General features: G+C 50.1%; 1 protein-coding gene across 5 annotated transcripts in view; it reads right to left on the bottom strand.

The window, feature by feature from the left end:
- Positions 1-21,423, bottom strand: part of ZNF423 (zinc finger protein 423) — a 469,528-nt gene that overhangs the window by 235,954 nt on the left and 212,151 nt on the right. For all 5 annotated transcript variants that reach the window (XM_081517250.1, XM_081517248.1, XM_081517247.1 and 2 more), the window contains one exon: positions 4,915-5,115. In XM_081517250.1, the coding sequence (XP_081373376.1) occupies positions 4,915-5,011 (97 nt within the window). In that variant the 5' untranslated portion in view covers positions 5,012-5,115. The remainder of the gene's footprint in view (positions 1-4,914; positions 5,116-21,423) is intronic.

Here is a 21,423-nt window from a genome sequence, read left to right as displayed (position 1 = left end):
ACCCCAAATGATGCCAGAGGGGCCTCTGGCAAAGAAACTAGGGACCCGCAAAAGCCGCTGGGTGCTCCAGTCCTGGGGACCCACCTGTCCTGAGACCGACACACAGCACAGCCCTGCTCCTGAAATGGTTGGAGAAGGCAGATCTAAAGCATTGCAATGTGTAGATCCAGGACCCAGATATCCTTGGGCAGTCAACCTAATTAATTTGGACCGATGAGCAGTTAGTCTGAGTCACGGGGATAGAGTATCAGGATAGTTTCTGTATCAGGAAGCAGTAAAACATTCCACCTGAATCCAGACTGACGGTCCATGGGTGACCTGCTTCAATGAGCACATAAAAAACTGGAATCAGCCCCTGGGGTAAATCAAACCTCTCATGCCTGCTTCCACGGTGCCCCAGGAAGTTCTCAGAGATACTTTCTAAGGTTGACATCCTCCTGGCTCCTAGAAAATGATGGAAAACACCCCCCCTTCAACCATTTATAGGGCCCAGACATGCTTGGCCAACACTGTAGAAATGGCATAATGTAAACTTCAGCTCAATCCCTGTTCCCCATGTTATTTGCTGTGGTGGGACCGAAATTAATGAGGACTTTCTATCATCAGTTCAGACAGCAACCCAACACTCCAGCCGTTTGCCTACTCAGTGTCCACAAAGGATACTTCATCAGGAACAGACAAGTCCATCACACATTGAGTCAGCCTCTATCTACCCTGATGCAAAAATCTTCATCTGCTGGTCTATATTTTTACAGTATATGGACCCAATACCAGCAGCCCAGCTTCACAAGAAGGGCTCCCCAGAAAGGATAATGCAGAAGACCACATGGCAACGTGGAAATCCATTCAGAAAATGTTCAGTAACAAATGCCAAATATAAGGTGGGAAGTGCCCACAACTCCAAGCATGTAAACATTTGTTATCCTGTGGGCAGGGACTGGAGGGGAACAAAGAGAAATGAGACAGCTGTTGGGGGTGGGAGCATCGGCAGAGAGGACCGGATCTTTGCTTGTTTCACTTCGTGTCATAAAGATGCAATGTCTGGTGGCTTGTGGGTTTAAGGTCGGTTTCTCTGCAGACACAAAGGAGGGAGAGGGAGATGGAGAAAGAGGGAGAAAGAAATACAAACAGGTCTTAGTGGAGTTGCCTTCGGTTCTGGAAGTCCACACTTCAGCAACCCTTCCTGGACCCAGCACTGCCACTCCTGCTGAGGAACGAGGAAACCTCTGGAAGTCAGGGTTCCTCATTGCAGACAGTCCTGGCTCCAGGGTGGAGGATCTGGGGAGCTTCCTGGTGAAGGCCATCACCACCATTCTGGTAGGAGGCTCCCCTTCCATAAGGAGCATCCCCACCCCAGAAACTGTCCAGACCTGACACCACTGTCCCAGAGTCTGATGGAACAAGGCCGTGCCCCCACGCCCACCCCAACTGCCACAGCAAGAGCCCAGAACTCACTCTGCCAGAGCAGTTCAAAGAAGGACCACATTCGAGGAACCTAAAATATGACAGAAATGAACCCATCCACGAAACAGAGACAGAATCGTGGACCTAGAGAACAGACTCATGGTTGCCAAGCATGAGACGGATGGATTGGGAGTTTGGGATTAGCAGATGCAAACTCGTGTATAGAGAATAGATAAACAGTAAGGTCCTACTTTACAGCACAGGGAACTTATACTCAATATCCTGTGGTAAACCATACTGGAAAAGAATGCACATATAGGTATAACTGAGTCTGTACAGCAGTCATCAACACAACATTGTAAATCAACTACACTTCAGTAAAAAATTAATAATAACAATAATAGAAAGTACCACACTCAAGATGAACCCCACAAACACTGCCCCCTGGGCTGGGCTTTCCAGACACCCTAGCTGGAGAGGGTTGTGCTGCCTCTGCATTCCAGGAGGACAGCCCTCTGCAGGAAAGCTTCTTGTTCACACCCAAAGCCAGATTCCAATGGACAGGTGTGCTGCCCTCAGGCCCCAGATTCTCATCAGCAGGGAGGCCCCAACTTCTCCCAAAACAAGACTCCTCTGTTCCCTCAGAAGCATCTGCTGAGCACCCAGAGCCTCATAGAGCATGGTCGTCTCAATCCTTGTCTGAAACAGTCTTTGTTGGGCTAAAAAGTGTCCACCTTTCCCTCCAGAGTCTGCTCCATGGGGGCAGCGATGCCCACCTGCATTATCCCTAGGACTGTGACCAGGTGACCAAGGATGAGTGTCCAGCAGAGACCCCTGAGGCTGGCCTAGGAGGGCCTGCTGTTGCATTTTTGTACCAGTTCCAAAGTTTTAAAGCAGAAGCCAATTTTTGAAGAAGTTAAACTAAAGCTCAATGTATAAAACAAACTTTTTAAGGTAACAGCTCTGTCTGGAGTGGGTTTCAGAGCCCCTCAGTCAGACAGCCCCAGAGACACCTCTGAGAACACAGTTTGAAAACCACCACACAATCCAAGGATGTTGGAGGCATCCTAGGTAGGGATCTGTTTCGAATTAGTGAAAGTGAAAGTCACTCAGTCGTGTCCGACTCTTTGCAACCCCATGGACTATACAGTCCATGGCATTCTCCAGGCCAGAAAACTGGAGCGGGTAGCCTTTCCCTTCTCCAGGGGATCTTTCTGACCCAGGAATCAAACCAGGGTCTCGTACACTGCAGGCAGATTCTTTACCAACTGAGCTATCAGGGAAGCCCTGTTCTGAATAATATGCATGCAATTCCCAATAGTGTATCCTGTCCCTGAGTAGTCCTAAGAACTGGGGGAAATAACTCCTTGCATCTCTCTACCATGTTCGGGGGACTTGCCCAGGCTGGGTCACGCCTTTACTGGGTGGTAATGAATTTCTCAGGGATGCTATTAGGTAAGGTTGTTTCCTGTACTCTTTCAAGGAATCTCTGACTCCTGTCCAATACTCCAGGGTTTGAGGGTATTCCTGGTTCCCATGTCCCAGTGGAGGTCGTTAGTGGGGTCCTGTCAGGAAGCAGGCAGAGGAGCTGGTGGATAAAGATGCATTGATAAAGATGGCTGGAGACCCGGCAAATGGGGCTGCCGTGATTTCAGCCAAAGTCTGAGGCTGTGAAGAAAAGAGACTGCCACTGGGAAGACAGTCCTGCCCAGGACCAAAGGACAAATAGCTACCGTTAAAAATTTCCAATACAGACTCCCACTATAGCCCCAAAGTCTCACAGTCACCCTTCTCCACCTAGAAGCACCACCATTCTCAAAAGTGTGGTAACAGAGGTAAGAATCTCCTTGATGATGAAGAACTGGAGGAAGGAACAGCCGGGGTAGTACCAGGAATGGCACCTCATTCCAAGAGCTACAAACACGCAATAAAGCATCGCTCAGCAGTGGAACTGAGAAGCCCTGCTTTAACAACTACACGAGAGCAGTGTGATAGAACATAAAGAGAATAGCTTTTAATTAGAAGATAAATTAACTGATTGTTTTTAAAATATGTACCAATAGTTCACTCTCCCATAGTTAAGATTTCACTTCAGTTCATGGCTAATCAAGAACTACACCAGCATCGACTGTTTTCTCAAGCAGAATGACCGTCCATAGCCCATGATGCTAAGGAGATCCTGATTCCATCACCAAACTGCTACGTGACCCGGGTTAAGCAGTCACCCTTCTGTCTCAATGCTTCAGTATTTCCCCCCAGGAAATAAGATGAATGGAAAAGCCAACCGCATAAATCCCTTCCAATTCTGATTCTAAGCATCTAAGTTGGCCATCTCTTCTGCCAGTGATGGAAATATTACAAATTCCAAAATGACTGGGGTTTGGTTTGCTGAGTCCCAAACAGTTCAAAACTTTGAGTCCTTCTGGGTCCATTGCTTTTGATATTGATTCCCTTTAGAGGTTGAGAATGAGGACTTGGCCCATCCAGGGCTCTGCTGGTACAGATGTCACTAGAGGAAAAGTCATAGCAAAGTTCCCCAAACACTTGGCTATCAAACTTCCAAGATAGCCTGACAGGTAGAGGAAACAAGACTTTGAGTCCCAACTTATCTCCTACCAGCAAATTTCCCTCCCAAAACAGGTGTCAGGGTCCTCCTTGGAATATTGGTTGGCGATTTAGGTCCTATCCCCACAAACCAGCACCTAAGGGGTTTCATCAACAATCACAATAGAAGAAAATGTCTTAGGATAGCTATGTAAGGAATACAGATGCTCTGATCTCCTTGCTCAAAGCCTGGAAAGATAGCAACCCCATGTGGATACCATGGCTGCCACACTCCAGGGAATACACATGCCCCCATTCCCCTACCCCTCACACCCCATATATCCCAGACACACGGACACACTTGACTCGTGAAGTCTTAAATCGCTCCTAGAAACTGTGGCCTTGTCCACCTTCTCTGAGGCAGCTGGTAAACAGAACACAGGGCCATCATCAGATCTAGCAAAAACTGCTCCCAGCCACCCTTCTCCTACCCAGAGAAGCAGAGGCCAAGTGCAGAGGCAGAACTGGGTCCCTTTCTGCAGGCGTACTTCTTGGCTTCTGAAATTCTCCCCATCCCATCGTTAGCCCTGCCTCAGAGCTCACTCCTTCACGCAGCTTTCCACACTTAAGCTGCTTAACTTTGCACTAATAACCTCTTAATTGCTGGGTTTCCAAAAGGCCTTCCAGAAATCCAGGGTGCAGACCCACCCACTTATGGGTCATGGACCACAGACGGCAGTTTCGGGGTGCAAGGACAGGGTACCTCCACCTAACTCCTGCTTGCCGCAAAGCTGTTGCTTTTATTTTTAATTTTATTGAAGAGGGTACCCAAGACACCACAATAAAATGACATTAACTGTAAAATTACATTATTAATTCTTTAATCTCACTTGAGGCTTCAAGCTGTTGCTATGTCCAATTACCCGTATAACCACCTGTCAGAATCCCAGTGCTATTTAACATTACCTCCAGGACAGCGGTGGGCCCGATGGTCCGTCAGGTCTGCCAGAGACTCAAAGTCCTGCTGACAGTGATCGCAGGTGTAAATTGACTCATCCTCCATGTCTTCATCGTCCTCATTTCTCTCCTCTTGACTTGTCACGCTGTTCCTGTCTTCCAGCGCACGGCTGGTTTTTCGATCACACTCTGGCTCTCCTTCTAGGCCTCCTGCCAACAGGAAGAATACAGTCCATGTCAGCTGACGGGGTCTGGGGAAAGCATTGTAAAAGAAATCGCCCCACATTTATGAAGATACATTTAATTACTCTACCTCCCAGGGTCCATTATCCTTGACACCTCTCACTATATTAATATATGGGTTTTTGTAGCATGTGGTGCCATAATTCTCAGCTAGCTTATTTAATTCTTGGTGCAAATCTTCTAGAGGGATTTCCTGTCATCTTCCCTCTGTGCGTGGATACTGGGGGTCGTGACCCATCAGGGAGGTGAAAATGCCTTAGCATTTTGTCTCCTAAAAACTCAATTCTCTCACAAACCTCTCCAGTGTTTTGATCAGCTATTCCTAAGGCACAAGCTTTAAGTTTCCCCTAAAGCCTTGTGGTTTAGAGCTGAGAGATCTCTTAGCCAGACTAACCCTCCACACAACATGCCTCTCAATGTGGTGAGAGGCTGGCTCAGTTCTTTGTAAAGATGTCCCGATTCTGGAATCAAAGAAGCACATGTGTTTGCAGGACCAAGGACAGTCAAATCGCTGCTTAAAAGGCACCTGAACCCTCACTTACACCCCAGTGTCAGTCTAGAGAGTGAGAACCAGCTTTGGAATCATTTAACCAACTTCTTTAAAATAAAATACCAATTCTGTGCTTAGCACCATGCAAACCAGTGGATAAACTGTAAAGAAAACTGAACTCATGATTAATGATCATGCTAACAATGCATTGGGTTTGCATAGCATCCTGTATATTTTCAAAGTCACAAATACACACATGTAGCCCTATTTCACAGTCTTACACATCCCAGAGCTAAATGGAGCTCAAGTGATCATCTGGCTCCCCTCTGCCACCGCCCCTCCCCTGCAGAGAGGGACAGCTTTGTTATTCCCCTTTCACAGGTAAGGCACCTGGCCTCCAGCCAGGGGGCTGTAACATCCCTAGCCCCCTACAGATGTTGACCTCGACATCCTGACTCCTGCCCAGTGCACTTCCCCATGGAGCAAAGACTCAATCTGAGAGGTAAACAGGGCCCAACAAGAACTTGTAAATTGAAGTGCAAAAATATCCATGGCAAATATTACATACAAAATATAACAGTCATACCAATAAATGTCAGTGGATTAAACTTGCCCATTAAAATACAGAGACTTGGAACTGAAAATCAAAGTGCCTGTCATCTCTTCCCACAGTCTGTCCTGGGAAACAGATCGACCTGTGTGGAAACTAGTGCTTATTTAAACTAAAGAGAGAAATCTCTACTACATGTAAAGATATTGATGCAAACATATACTCATATGCAAAGGTGTGTGTGTGTATGTGTGCATGTCTGTGTGTGCATGCATGAGTGTGTGTGTATATTGCCCATAACATCACAGTTACAGAAAAAGCCTTCAGCACACAGCCTTTAAACCCCCAAGGACTGGTCGCCAAAGGAAGAAAGAGGAACAAAGCAAAGAATGCATTTGATTTGAGGTAGAAGGCACAGTCCTACAAATATTTCAATTTAGAAATAGATAATGTTATAAGGGCTCCGTTTCTCCCGTCCGCACAGAACGCGCACTTCCAAGCACCCGACATCAAGAACCTACAAACACAAATCAGCTCATTGGAGAGCCAGCTGCCGCCTTCCGTGGCGGGGAACGTGGCGTGACACGCCGCTTAGAGCTGCGCGGAGGCAGTAAAAATCAATGTTTCCATTTGTGGCCCATCAAAACATCTCTCTTCTTACCAATTAAGGGATGTACAATTTTTAGGTTCTTTTATTATCAGAACACGCCAACTCCCGGCAATACAGAAATCCCATTAAAAGCCAGGCAGCATATTTATCTCAGGAAATCTGATCTGCTGCTGCGGCGACGGCAAGAAATAGAAAGCAAAGAAATGAGAAATATCATTTGGAGCCTTCAATATTATAAGTCATCACACAACCATGGTTACACAGTCAAGCGCCCGTCTCTGAAATTCCTAGTTTACAGTCTCTTCCTTTAACAACAACAAAAAATGTTCTGAAGGGGGAAAATAAGAACCATAATTCCTACTTTATCTACTACACCAAGTCTCCAGATAATAAGTTACATTCAGCACCACACCGGTGCTACTTTACTTAACACACAGTTTAATAGACATATTTAAATTATCCCCTTGTTATATTTTTTTTGCCATATTTACTTGGCAGCACTTTCCATAATAGCTCATCTAATCCACAACTGGAACCACAAACATTACAATGCATTTGATCTCTTTAAATCTGGTACATCCTGTTGACTCAGGAGCAGATAAATCAGAATGTCAACTCGTGGGTTTTTATAAGGCAAAAACCCATAAAGTCATCCAAGAGTATAAATCTGTTTTAAGGAACTGTCACCTCCCTGCTGCTGTCTCCTAAATGGGAAGGCAAGGTGGCTGCATGGAAAGGGACAAGAGATGGGAGGGGGGAGACATGGGGACCTCATACCCCAAGGTCCCAGGGGTCACACAGCCTGAAGTACTGTTAGGAGCAGGACTTCCCTGGAGACCCAGTCCCCGGGGGGCCCCTCTGCTGCGTCAGCAGAATCAAGACCTCAAGAGCAGGAAGCCCTCCATCCTGCCCGAGGGTTTACTCTGTAAGGCAATCTCGTGTGACCCAGTCTCTGAGCCTCACGATTGGGAAAAATGGTGTTATTTTTCCAGCTTTCCTCAGAAAACTGAGGCTCTGAGAGGCTACCGAGAGCCACATAAGAGATTGAACCTACAAGTTCTGACGTGGAGTCACTCACCCTTCTCCAGGCCTGGACCCCAGACGCCCAAGGCCAGGAGACGAGAGGGCTGAGGGTGCCAGTGCCCCTGGGTCTCTTCTTTCCAGGCCCACCCTCAGCCGCTGCTCAGTGAGCCCCTGGGGCCATCAGGGGCGGACCTTCCCCACTCCCCTGACCCGGCTCTGGCTCCTTGAGGGTGATCCTGCTGGCCCACGTCCCTCCCTCATCCAGCCAGAGTCCCCTGAGGGTCCTCACTGAGAGCGCCCAGGGGACCCAGAGCCCACAGCCGCCACCAGCCCTCTCGAGCCCCCACCCCAAGGACTGCCTCGAGTTTCCATCGTGGAAACCTTGAGCCTAAATTACAGTTGACCCCAGGTCCCTGCAAACATCAGGGCCCCCAAAGCGAGGTCAGTAGAGCTCATTTTTCCCCCACCCCAGGGCTGGGAAGGACTTCCCAAAAATGAGCCGCTGGGGCCTTTCCCTCTAGCCTCACCCAAGTTCTCAGGGGACAGCCAAGGAAGGCCTAAACTAAACAATTTCCAACAGGGCCCTCTCCCCAGAGCCACAAGCTCGGGACAGGAAACAGAATTGGCACCACGCAGGCCGCCTTTCCGTCCATTAACAGAGCTCCCGACCTGCCGGGCCACACACTGCACCTCGGCTAACTCACAAGCTGGGTGTTTTCCTGTGTGCACACCACCATCTTTCTGCCCAGGGGTCCACCCAGAGCAGCGAGCATTACCAGCCAAACTGGTGCCCTATGAATTGGGCACCGTCACAGCCCCATCTTCCAGCTGAGGAAACCGGGACTCTGTGAGGTGACGATGCTTCACCAAGGCCACAGGGGCAGATTTCAAAGACAGCTGTTATTGCTGTTGTTCAGTCGCTAAGTCACGTCCAACTCTTTGCGACCCCATGGACTTTCCAATGAGTCAGTTCTTCACATCAGGTGGCCAAACTATTGGAGCTTCAGCTTCAGCATCTGTCCTTGCAATGAATATGCTGGGTTGGCTTGATCTCCGTGCTACCCAAGAGACTCTCAAGAGTCTTCTCCAGCTGTGCCTGACTCTCAACCACTCTGCTACCCGGTCTCCCCACAGCAGAGCCTCAGTGGAAGAGAGTCAAGTGTCAGGAAATCGCCCAACCCTCCAGAGTCACCTGCAGGGTCCTGTTCGCGGCCCCCAACCCCAGTAAGGGTTCTGGTTGTCTCCACTTGTCTCCACAGCCACACAGACCTTTGTTCCATCCCTTAACCTCAAGTGTCTTTAGCCAAGGGCTTCACACTCCTGTTCTGCTGTAACTCTTTACCCACCTCACTCCCCACCGGCCTGAGTATCAAGGCCACTCAGATCCCCATCATCCGTTCCTCAAGGTCCCCTTTCCTTCCCTGTCAGCACACTGAGCTCCAAGTTCTCTCACAGGCTGATTTTTCACTCTCCGCCTCCCATGGCAGCCGCACTTGTCCTGGACGCCAGCAACAACTCCCACCCTATGTGCTACTACGGAGGAAGACCTTGCCCTCTCCCATCAAAAAGAGGGACCCAGGGCTTCCCTGGTGACTCAGTGGGAAAGAATCCGCCTGCCAATGCAGGAGACGTGGGTTCAATCCCTGACCCGGGAAGACCCCACATGCTGAGGACCAACTAAGCCCGTGCACTTCAACTACTGAGCCTGCGCTCTAGAGCCCAGGAGTCATGATTACTGAAGCCCACGTGCCCTAGAGCCCATGTTCTGCAACAAGAGAAGCTACCGCAATGAGAAGCCCATGCACCTCAACTAGAGAGTAGACCCCGCTCGCTGCAACTAGAGAAAAGTCCATGCAGCACTTAGCACAGCCAAAAATAAATAAATAAAAGTTAAAAGAAGAAGAGGGATCGACGTCCCCTCCACAATTCCCCTCTGGTCTGGCTGGCCTTGGTGACTCCTTCGAATGCTAGAAACTAGAATGCAGCCTCCCCTGGGTCTCCTGGGACACAACCCCTGAGAACCCAGCTGCCCTACTATGAGAAGCCGAAGCCACATGAAGAAAGGGTGGGTGCTCCAGGCTGCCAGCACCCCCTGCCAGCCCTGGGAATGAACACCTAGCCCAGACAAGCCTTCAGAAGGCAGCAGCCCCAAGAGCACGTGGCTACAACCATATAAGAACTCTACTAAGTGAAAGCACCAGCCAAGTCCAATCATCCACAGAACTGAGTGCAGTAATAACTGTTGCTTTAGGTCATTGAGTTTTGGGGTACCTTGTGACATAGCCATTGATAGCTGCAACATGTCCCCATAAGCTCACGAGGGCAGGAGCTCTGTTTGTTTTGCTAGATACTATCTCCCTAGCCCCTAGTACAGACACACAGTAGGTGCTCAGTAAATGGTGAATGAATGAATGAATTGATTTCAAAGAAGCAAGACTCTGAATATCAATATGGATAGGAGCAAGGGAAGAGGAAGTGGTTACAGGGCTGTTTATTGTGTGGTAAGTATTGAGTTCAACCATATGAAGTTGCCATCTTTGTGGGTCAAAAATGCCAAACACTGGCAATCTCAAATGGTTCAACCTAATATATGATGGGGCCAATCTGTTCTGCCAACTTCTTCAAAGCAGGAGGAAGAAGGTACACCTACACGGGCCAATCCCTCTACACCACACCAGAGTCCCTGAGTCCAAGATATGGGCTTGGGGAACCTTCTATGAGCAAAGATCGGCAGTAATAAAACACTCCACCTTTACTGCCTATGATGAGAGAATAGTGCATTTCCCCACCCAAGCCAGGTGCTGCCTCCCCTGGCACCCTGAGTGATGCTGGCCACCTCAGATACCTTCTACCTTCACATCCTCCCATCCCATCATCACAGTAAGCCTATGGGGGAGATACAGTTGATATCTCCCCTCTCCAGAGGGGGAAGCCAAGGCTCAGGACCACACACAATCACGTATACTGGGAAGGGCAGAGCCTGGAATCGAACTCAGGTCTTCTGCCTATAATCTTGACTCTTAACCACTACACGGAGGGCAAAAAAGGGAAGGCCTGTGAAAGGGCTGAGCAGGGGACAGCTGGCTGAGTCCACTGCCCAAGAAAGGGAAAGGGGAGAGGCCCCAGGGGGCCAGGCTGCCCACAGGCTGCCAGGTCTGGGAACAGGACATTTCCTACCTTCTCAGCCAGGCTTCTCAAGCTCATGAGTCAGGACTGTCAGGGCCTCGGTGCTCCCCAGGGCCAGCTGAGAGAGGCTCAGCCCAAGAACATCCATGAGGGTCTCTTCCCTCTGGCCCCAGTCCCCGCCAGCATGAGAGTCAGAAAGAACCTCAGCAACAAGGCTGCCTCTTCTCCTTCCTGGGACAAACCATGGGGAACAACCCACCATCAAGCGCCCTGGGCACCCTGAAAACCAACCAGGGACCACTGAGGGTCCCGCCTCTGGGGTCCCAGGGCTGCAGACCTGCCCAGTAGAGGCAGAAGGCCAGGAGCAGCCCCCACACACCAAGGACAGAGAAAACAAGGGGAGAATATGAGAGTCGTGAGATACTCCAGAAGTTACAGGCACACCTGTTCATCTGTGCTCTCCTTCATTCACCCGAGACGCATTGATTAGGCACCTACTGTGGGCCAGGCATAACAAACACGTGTTTGCAACAACATACAGTCTCTTTCATCTCAGTGGCCTCAAAGCCATACAAGGCCTGGCACAGAAAAGATAGTTAATCAACATGAGGTGGGTGAAAGAGTGCCCAGTGAAGAAATAAAACGCCCCAGGGGAGGTATAGGTGGTTAAGTGCTGCAGCCTGGGGTGGAGTCACACAGCACCTCGGGTTCCAGTCTTAACTCTAGGACCACCCACTTCACCCCATGAGTGACTCTGACTCTGTCACTTGTCCCACCCAAGGCTGAGTCCCTATGTGTCAACAAGCCTGATCGTGATGGACATGGTCCTCTCCTACTTCACAAGGTGGAGATGAACGAATGGCCATTGATTCGAGAAGACTTGCACCTACAGGTACACACAGATACAGGTAAGCAAGAGCTCTGCGGGGTTCTAAGAAGCTCAGGGGAGGCTGGAGCAGGAGCAGATAGGCAGAGGAAGATGTGGGCAAAACTGCAAGACAAGGGTGCCAGGGAGGGGCAGAGAGGGGTGTGAAGGCCAGGATGGTGCCCCATGAGAGTGGGAGGCGGAGAGTCATCCCTGGAGGCCGGCCTCCCCATCTCCTACCCATATCAGACCTGGACAGGAGACCGCACCACCCATCTCTGCAGAAATCAGCAGATGGTGAATTCTAGGCATGTCCAGGGCTTGACAAGAAAACCAAACTGTACAGGGAGCACCAGGAGCGCCAAGTAGAGGAATCAGCAAGGCAGAGGGGACCATGCTGTTCCTGCAGAAAGATGGTTATGAAGCAATGACACACATGAGCAGCAGACAGCTGGAGTCAAGTTCCAGGGCCTGATGGGATGATAGAGAAACAACAGAAAGAATTCCAAACTTTGGAGCCAGCCTGTCTGGGTTCAAATCCACAGGCATCACTTCATAGCTAGGAGACCTTGGATAGGTGACTTGCCCTCTGAGAAAAATTTTAATGACGTTAAACTGTTTTAATGAGATAGTATATACTAAGCCTGACCCCCGGCTCACAAGGAAGCTTGCGAAAACAGTAGCCACAGTTACTGTCTTATTTTGCTGTCATCATTCAAACACAGGCAGCACCACTGCTCGGACAGGAGGGTGGAGACACCATGCCACACAAGACTCTGGAAGGAGACCTCACAGGCTCCTGAGAATGGAGAATGTCAGGGTGCATGCCCCATGGAGGCACAAAAATGTCCAAAAGAATCCATTGCACCAGGAGAGGAAAGTCCTGGCCCTGAGTCCAGGCTCCCCCACTCCACGCTGTGTGACCCTGAATAAATGACAAGCCCACCTCCTCCAGGCAACAGCGCGACCTCTGCCGAGGGTCTGGCCCGGGGGCAGTCAATGTGTACGTGCTGACAATTCACAAGCCCGCTTGTCCTGCGCTCTCCCCCTGTACGCCGTTCAGGGGCCTCCGGACAGACTTCACAGTCCATGCAGGTGTCTACCACTTCCAAAGTGTTTATCCTGGAGCAACATTTTCCTTTAATAGCGAACGCAGCCTCCGTCCTAACAGCCCGTATGTTTCCTACAAACGGTTTCCCCGGCAGCACGTTTCCTGAGGGCCAGCGTGGGAGGAAGCACTTTCGGAACCTGGGCACGAGGTCAAACCCCTGGCTGAACCTCAGCTCGGCACTCAGGCCCAGCTTGTAGAGAAGGACACGTCTCCATGAACACTTTCTCACGCACGCCTAGGCGGGTGGGACGAAAAAACGGAGGAACTGGGCCGGGGCTGGGCAAGGAGCCTGCCAACCCCAATTAGACACTCTGCTTGTGCATCCGCTGCTGGCCCCAAATTCCACAAGGCAGCCACTATTTATCTTCAGGTTTAAAATATTTGCAGTGCAGGCAGCAGGGTAACATTTAACACTCAGCCTAAAGGGTCCCCTTGGCAGCAGAGCTTTAGGCAAATATTTTAACACATAATTTGCTGTCCAAGTTCCACTTCTTAAATAAGGAAGCAACTTCCACAAGCTGTCTTGGGGGTTCGGGGGGAGTGCCTATCACTCCCTTGTCAGTGTTGATGGCTCTGTGGATGGGATTTCAAAGCCACGGTCAGTCAGACACTGAACATGAGGATGCATCACACAAGCCTTGCCAGGATGGTCCATCTTGGCTGATGATGCCAGATTGGGTACAGAGCCCCCCTCTCCGTAGGTCTGTGGTTGATCAGGAAAATGACAAGAACCTTCCAGAGAACATCTCTCTAGTGGACAGGAATTCTAGAAGCCAAGGCCAAAGTGTGATGGCAAAATGTAATAGCACTCACTTTTCTCAGACTAGACCTTCCGATTAATTTGCATCCTTCACCCCTTGACCTGTGTCCCCATAAGGGAGATATAAAACTAGACCTTTTTTATAGAGGGCAAAACCGAGGCTCAGATGGCTCAGACAGCTCACTCTGTCACTCAGATTATGAGTGGACCTAAACTCACAACTCCAAGGCCCCCACCTTTACACAAACGAGTAGAATGGGCTGAGGGAGTCTAGGGGGAGACTATACACCCACCCAAGGAGGTGGTCTCTGCTCAAATCATCTACAAAATCACCATACAGAAAAGTGAGGCTCAATACAGACATTATTTGTTCTTTTTTAAAAGAAAAAGAAGAAAGAAATCTATATTTTTCTGTGACGTTTCTGGACTTTTGAATGTTGACTTCAAATTTTAAGAAATAAGGTTTGGACGAAACAATAGGCCTTGGAGGGCTGGATGTAACCTGGGGGGTGGGGGGGGTCTTTGCCATGGGACACACCCAGCAAGAGTCTCCGGGGCCCCTTACCCAGACAGGCAGTTTAGCTGTGCAATAATGAAAGTGCCCCTTCTTTGGAGATTTAGGGCTGGGTTCAAGTTCCTCCCTGCGTGACTCTGGTTGCTTATACTTCTAGGCCTTGGTTTCCTTGCCTAGAAAATGAAGAGGATATCACTCCCTGATGTTCAGACTGGAAAAGCTTCCTCTGAGGACTGTCATTCAGGTGACCTTGTCCCAGGTCTCTGCCACCCAGGCCGTGGTGAGCAGTAAGGTCCCCCCAGGCTGGAGCCATTATCAGATAAATCCTCCACATCTTCAGTCAGTCAAGGAACATTTTTCTGAGCACCTACTATGTGCTAGCCACTGCTCCAGGCACTGTAGATGCACCAAAGAAAAAAGCAAAGTTGCTGCTCACACTGCTGAGGCTGACATTGGTTATGAGCACCTTGCCGTGTATGGGCAAATCCTGCTGAACAAAAGCATGATTCTCCCCTCCCAAGTGCCCAGCTCAAGCCACAAAGGCAAAGAGAGATGGCAGCTTTCTCCGTACCCGGCTCCCAACTACGATGGGTAATGAAGGAGCGGAAAGAAAAGACGATGGATGGGAGGGAGGGAAAGAGGGAGGAGGGGAGAGAAGCAAACACCTCTACCAAAAAGAAAAAAAAAAATTATATTTTTCTAGCCAGTCCTGAATAGTGTCGCTCCTCTGAGCCTCACAATCTTAATAAAACTGATCTCGCCGCATGCAGTAATGAAGAACAGTCGGACAAAGCCACCCTGGAACCATGAAAATTGTACGCTGTTACCGCCTTGTGACCTCCTGAGGCTGTGACCACTCTGCCCTCTCCTTGTTGTCATGTTTTGTCTCCGACAGCCGCTGGGAAGGAGAAGATGGAGAAGCGAACCAGAGGTAGGCAGGGGAGGGAGGCCATGGGGCGGCGTGGGGAGCTCGATAAATCCAGCTAATTTGTGGCCAGCGCCGAGGCCTGGCGCTCCTAATTGCCCCTGGTCCAGGAGCAGAACTCAAGGTGGGGATGCTGGGGCACAAATCACCCCCGGAGGGCCATGGCAGAAAGAGGAGCCCTGTCGGGGTGGAGAAGGGGGCCAGGGACCAAAGCGTACCCCCGGGACAGGGCTGAGTAAGAGTGGCTCAGGGTCAAAGGCAAACACAAACAGTGCAGATGGAGGCCACAGCCCCCGGGCCATGGCAGGGTCGCTCAGGATACCGGCAGGTCCCACCCTCTCTGGCTTCATGGCTCCATCTGTCCATGAAAGCATGGGCCATGGAGCAGCTATTTTTAAAGCAGGGCACTTTAGTGACTCCTCGCTGGGCCAGGGGCAGGCCCGAGGGCAGAGTGCCAAGAGTCACCTCCACACCAAGGAAACCCTACTCTGCTGTAGACCCTGGGGTCCCACTGAGCAAGAAGTAGGCAAAAGTCCACCCACATAACTCCTCCTCACTGCCCAGGGTTCAGTCCAACGAACCTTCACCCCAACAGGGTTGGCCCCACATGCGTTCTGGGTGCTCGCCAGGCACCCCTTTTTCTTGCTTTTACCACAGCAGTCCTGGTCCTTCTCTCTGAGGACACTCCACCTTCCCAGTGCCGGTGAGCAGGCTCCGGGCAGGCAGGATCAGCAGCGGTTTTGCTCATCCCACTCCCTTCCCCCACCGAGCCCTCAGTATAGAGCCTGGCACACAACAAGTGCTCAATAAATGTCCGTGAGCACAGCGGTCTGAAACGGCCCTTTCCACCCTAGCACTTAAAGGTCCAGCCATGGGTCTGGACATCTCTGGACAAAGTGGAGACAGTGGGAACAAAGACAGGAAGCTGGCCCAGGGCTCTGGGAGTGGGAAGGACCCGCTGCCCTTAGTCCTCAGCAGCCGCTGCTGGAACCCTCCAGCCCCGGGCCTCCCGGTCCAGCCTCCCCCGCACCCAGGGCCTGGGAGGCCAGGAGCCCCACTCCCTCCAGCCACAGCGGAGAGGCTGTGCAGAGCCTTTAAAAATTAGCAGTCGGCGGGGCATGGAGACGGCCTGGTGTGTGGTGCGTCCCGGGGAACACTGAAGTGGTATCTGGAGAAAAGGGAGCATGTCTGATGGAGTGGTTTCACCGCGTTGTGGCTTCTGGGGGAGAAGCCGGGGGTAGGGGGAGACGGGGGGGGCACAGCCGGCTCCCCAAAAGCGGCTTCCACAAACCACTCCCCCACCGCCGGAGCGCGGAGGCCCCGCCCCCTGCAAGACCCTTCACCCCACATCACTTCACTGCATCTGCCGGCGCTAGCCCGCCTGCTTTCTGCCCACTTCCCTCCAGCCTCCAGGAGGGTGCCCTGTCCCACAAGTGGACTCTGAGGCATTCCGGAAGCCTCCAGAAATCTGGACCTGTGCGCAGCTGACAGGACAAAGCCAACAGCCCACACAGCACATTGGAGGGACCTCAGAGAAAGCCCCGCCATCCCTCAGGCGGGAGCCCCCTCCCCGAGGATGGATTTAAGCGGCGAGTGGGCCGGATCTACACCCGCCAATCAGAGCAAGGGCTGCATGGAGTCCAGGAGGAGCGCAGACCTGGAGACGATTAGCCACAGATCAAAGGTCAAGTGGGCAGAGCAAAGGAAACTTCCAGACCCACCCCAGGGGCCCGGTGGCCTCCTCGGATGGCCAATATCCGCGCGATCTATATGCGCACGCACACCCACACTCCGCACTGGCAACCACCCCCGGCGCATCCTCAAACCGTCACTTAACTCGGATTTCAAACTGCTCGCGAGATTCTTTAGTCAACATGAAGCAGAAACCTTTTATTAAATGCTGCTAATTTTTTATTGATCACACTGTGAATCATTTCATTTTCCATTACCACAAATGTCTCCTATCAGCGCTCCACGATTATGCTTCTTTATTCAGTCTCAAGCAACTTGTCACTTTTAATCAGGTTGCGGGTTTCAGTATTGCTCAAAAATTGGAAAGTGGTATCTCTGTATCATGACTGCTTTTGTTTAAAAAAAAAAAGTTTCCATACAGGAAGGGTTATTATACTTGGAATAAATATCCATGAATCAAAATCAAATGAAATTCCTCCCTGACTCTAACCAATTTTAGCATTTGCTTTTATAATTTTTTTAGGTTTATTTTCACGGAAAGACTATTCATAATTATTGCTCGTACTCTCCCCAAACACTTATGTTACTAAAGTGTGAAATGTCTTCTAACACAAAGACAGATCTCTGGGAAGTAATTACAGAAATGCATTCAGGGGCAATAATTCTATATTAGCTGTCAGCAGCAGACATCCTCTGAAAGGCACTTGTTATGAAGGAATTATTTGTGTAACCATTGAAGGCAAGCCCACACTGAAAGGCTGCGCCCGACCAGAAGCTTGGGCTCCCTCATCAAGGGTCAGATTAAGTTTAAATCATTACCTTGAAGCCAAGCAAACGCGTACCTGACTGTCTATTGTGGAGACGTTTTTTGAGACGCACTCAAGCGCAACATGGTCTTCCCAGACCCAGCGTGGTGCAATTACCCTGAGTCTCGAAAGGATTCTGCCAGGAGCCTGTCACAATAGGGAAAGAGGAGGTGGCAGGGTGTCTGTTAAATGCTAACTCATGTCACCAAACAGAATTCTCAAGAATTGTAAATTGCCGAGATGCCTCGCAGCTGACCCCCTCACGTTAAGAAGAGCCCAGAATATTATCAGGAAAGTGTAAGAATTTGCATCGAAGGCAGGAAAGGACTCTCTGTGGGGAGTCCACAGGGATGAAGCTGAGGGACAAGGACCCAGCGGAGTATCTCCTCCCACCACTGAAGGTACAACTGAGGTCTGGGCAGCAAACCCAGATCCCTCTGGGGTGAAGAAGTAACGAGGGCTCATGGATGCAGCACTGGAGGGGACCGAGGAGGAGCCTACACTGTGGTCTGGGCTTTACCCCCAACTCTTGGCATGACCTCGGGCCAGTCCAGTCACCTCCCTTCTGTGAGCCTCAGTTTCCCCATCTGTAACACCATCCTGCATCAACATTGTGGGGAGCATATTAACTGAGTGACTAGAAACAAAGAAGCTGTAGCCTTACCCCTGACCTGTTGAGGGCCTGGTTCTCCCACCTGGGAAATGGCAAGACTGATTCTGGAGCCACTAAAGGAGCCACCTGACCTCTGAGTGCGGGGATAAAGAGTGGGGAGGAGAGCAGAGTGTCTTCCCAGTGCGCTGGGTCCCACAGACACCTCAGGGGATTGCTGAGACCCTGGAATCTCAGTTTCCCCATCTTTAAAAAGGAAACACTGAAGATCACTGCCCTGGGTTGTGCTCAGAAATCAAAGTGTGAAACACAAACCTAGGCTTCTTCAATCTGCTTGCCCACTGTTGTTGCCAAAGAGACAGGTATTTTCTAAGAAAACTCAGGACAAAAGGCAAAGGAGCTACCTTCCCCTAACACCATGGGGTCAAGCTACCCTGGGTGGTGCCAACAGTTAACTCTCCTGCCCCCAGCCATAGCACCCTGATCTTCCATGGGGCCAACCCTCCCTAACTCCCACTCTGAGGCTCACTTGGGGCTGGCCTCGCCTCCAAGCTCCATCTGAGGATGGACATGTGACCCAAGTGGGGCTACTGAAATACAATTCAAGACATTTTCTGGAACCACTGGGAGAGAAGTTACCTGCAGCGTTAGGATGGGGGCAAGCAGAGCTGACAGATGGAGAGAGGGGGAGCAAATGGTGTTTGAGACATGCCCTTTCACCCAGTCATTTCACATCAAGGTTTTACCTGCTAGAAAACTGTACCTGAGAGTTAACTGTGAGAATATCCACCCCAGAATTATTTGTAATAGCCACACACACACACCAAAAAAAAAATCAGACCACATCTACATTTCCATGAAGAAGAGATGAATAGATAAACAGTGGTACATTCACAGAGCAGACACCTTGCAGCAATTAAAACCAATAAAACAGAGCTACATGTATCAACAAGGATTAATCTCCCAAACATAACAGAGACAGAGACAGAATGCAAGCTGCAAAAGATAAACTGTGGTAATACGACAAAATATGACATTTTAGAATATCTATAGAACATTTATAGAACATCTAAAACATGTATAGCAATAGTATTGATATACCATCCATATGTATTTCAAGAAGAAAGACAAATACAGAAATGATAAATGCCAGGCCCTGGGGGGAGAAAGAGAAAGACGACCGGGGGCTTCATTGGATGATCAGAACTCTGTTTCTCATGCTGAAGGGTACTTGAGTGGTCATTATTCTCTTTTATGTATTTGAACTATTTCATGATAGAAAAACTATCGTTGAGCCACTAAAAATGTTCAAAAGGAGGGATGGTGAATGAATTGGGGAATCACAAGGAAGCACTGAATTTTACATGGAGAAGCCTTCAGAGAAAGAACAGGAAAGCCCAGTTTTTCCAAAATTTAAGACTCAAGGTACTGTTCCAAGGCCACGTGGTAGGTTGGTGGCAGAGCCTGGGCTAGTCCTCGGGTCCCTGGATCCTAACCTCAGCCCTGGGCTCCACCCCCTTCATCCAATGTGACAGGGGTGGAGAGGGAGGAGAGAAGGGAGTTTCTGGCTTGAGAAAATAAATGGTACCTAACCACTTGGTACTGGAGCAGGAATTTCTGTTTTGTTCGCTGCGGAATCCCCAGCAATTAGAACAGTGTCTGGCACATAGTAGGTACACAGTAACAACCATATGTGCCAAATGGATGGATGGATAAATGGATGAATATAGACTGATATGAATTAAAGTCATGTACATCCACTCCTTAGAGCAGACCCTCCTGGACAGAATCCCTTTGCTGTACCACACCATGGCAGTCATTTTTAAGCAAATGATGATTTTCCACCTTCGTGTCTTAAAAAAAAAAAAAATCAATGCTTCAACTATGACTTCTCACCAATTTTCTGACCCTCCGTGGGCAGGCTGAGACTGTGAGTCACGGCTGAGTCTGGAAAACCACCTTGGGGAGATGAGAATGAAAAACAGTCTAATTTAAGGAGGAGCCAGGTACTGCCTAAAATGCATCCCTTCCCTACCCCCTTCTATGAATGCACATTGAATGGAAAAAATTACTCAAACTCTCTCTGCTGGAGAGCGTCTGATGGCTGGGCCGACCAAAAGGAACCGGTTGCTAAGAAATCACACCGGGCGACGTCAGATGATCACTTGCTACAGGCAAGATATGGCCAGGGTCAGAGTCCAAAACAGTTTCTGGAAATCTTTCCAGCAAAAATCCCCTTTTCTGCACAGGGAGGGCAGGAAAAGGAGTCATCTTGTTGGGGACCTTCTGTGACACCTACCCTATGAGGTACAGACTCAGCAGCCTCAGTTACAGATAAGGAAATGGAGACACAGAGAGGGCGAGGTCACATAGCTAGCGGATGACAGAGCAGGGATCCCAGTCTCCAAGAAGCCCGTGCTCCTCCTGAGCACAGATGTGCTTCCCAGGATGCCGGGTCTGGGCTCCTCTGCGTTCACTTCTCTAGTACACAAAGAGTTGAACACAGAAGCCTAAGCCACTTGGAGAACACCAAGCTCCAAGATGCCATCCCATCTTCACCACATTAAATAAAGAGACGAGGACTTCCCTGGCGGTCCAGTGGTTAAGAATCCACCTGCCAGTACAGGAGACACGAGCTGGATCCCTGGTCCGGGAAGATCCCACCTGCCAAAGGGCAACTCAGCCTGTGCGCCACGACTACTGAGTCCAACTTCTAGAGCCTGTGCTCTGAAACAAGAGAAGCCACTGCAATGAGAAGCCCGCGCACCACGACTAAAGAATAGCCCTACTCGCCGCAGCTAGAGAGAGCGGGAGCGCAGCAACAAAGACCCAGGGCAGCGAAAATTAAACAAATAAAATTAGTTTTAAAATAAATAAATAAAGAGATGAGCAGGTGCAATGTCACCTCCTTCTCAAGCCAAGGTACTACCCCAGAAAGGCAGCCAGTAGCAACAAGATCCACTAAAGGCAGGGGGCCCAGGAAGTGAGGTCCCATGGGAGACCCCAGATACAAAGGGCACAGAGGCCCCGGGTGGAGGCAAGAAAGACTGAGGCCAGCCCAGAAATGCCCAGGCTGGGCGCTCTGCCCATATTTCCAATAGAAATCCACAATGCCTGCCCAGGGGACTGATGCTGGCCATGTGTCAGGCCACCCAGTGGTCCCACTTACCTTTCCCCCGGATCTGTTTCTGTA

This window comes from Giraffa tippelskirchi, chromosome 7 (assembly GCF_054371585.1).
Source record: "Giraffa tippelskirchi isolate mGirTip1 chromosome 7, T2T-mGirTip1v1.2.pri, whole genome shotgun sequence".
Classification (NCBI taxonomy): Eukaryota; Metazoa; Chordata; class Mammalia; order Artiodactyla; family Giraffidae; genus Giraffa; species Giraffa tippelskirchi.
This window is presented reverse-complemented; position numbering and strand designations above follow the sequence as displayed.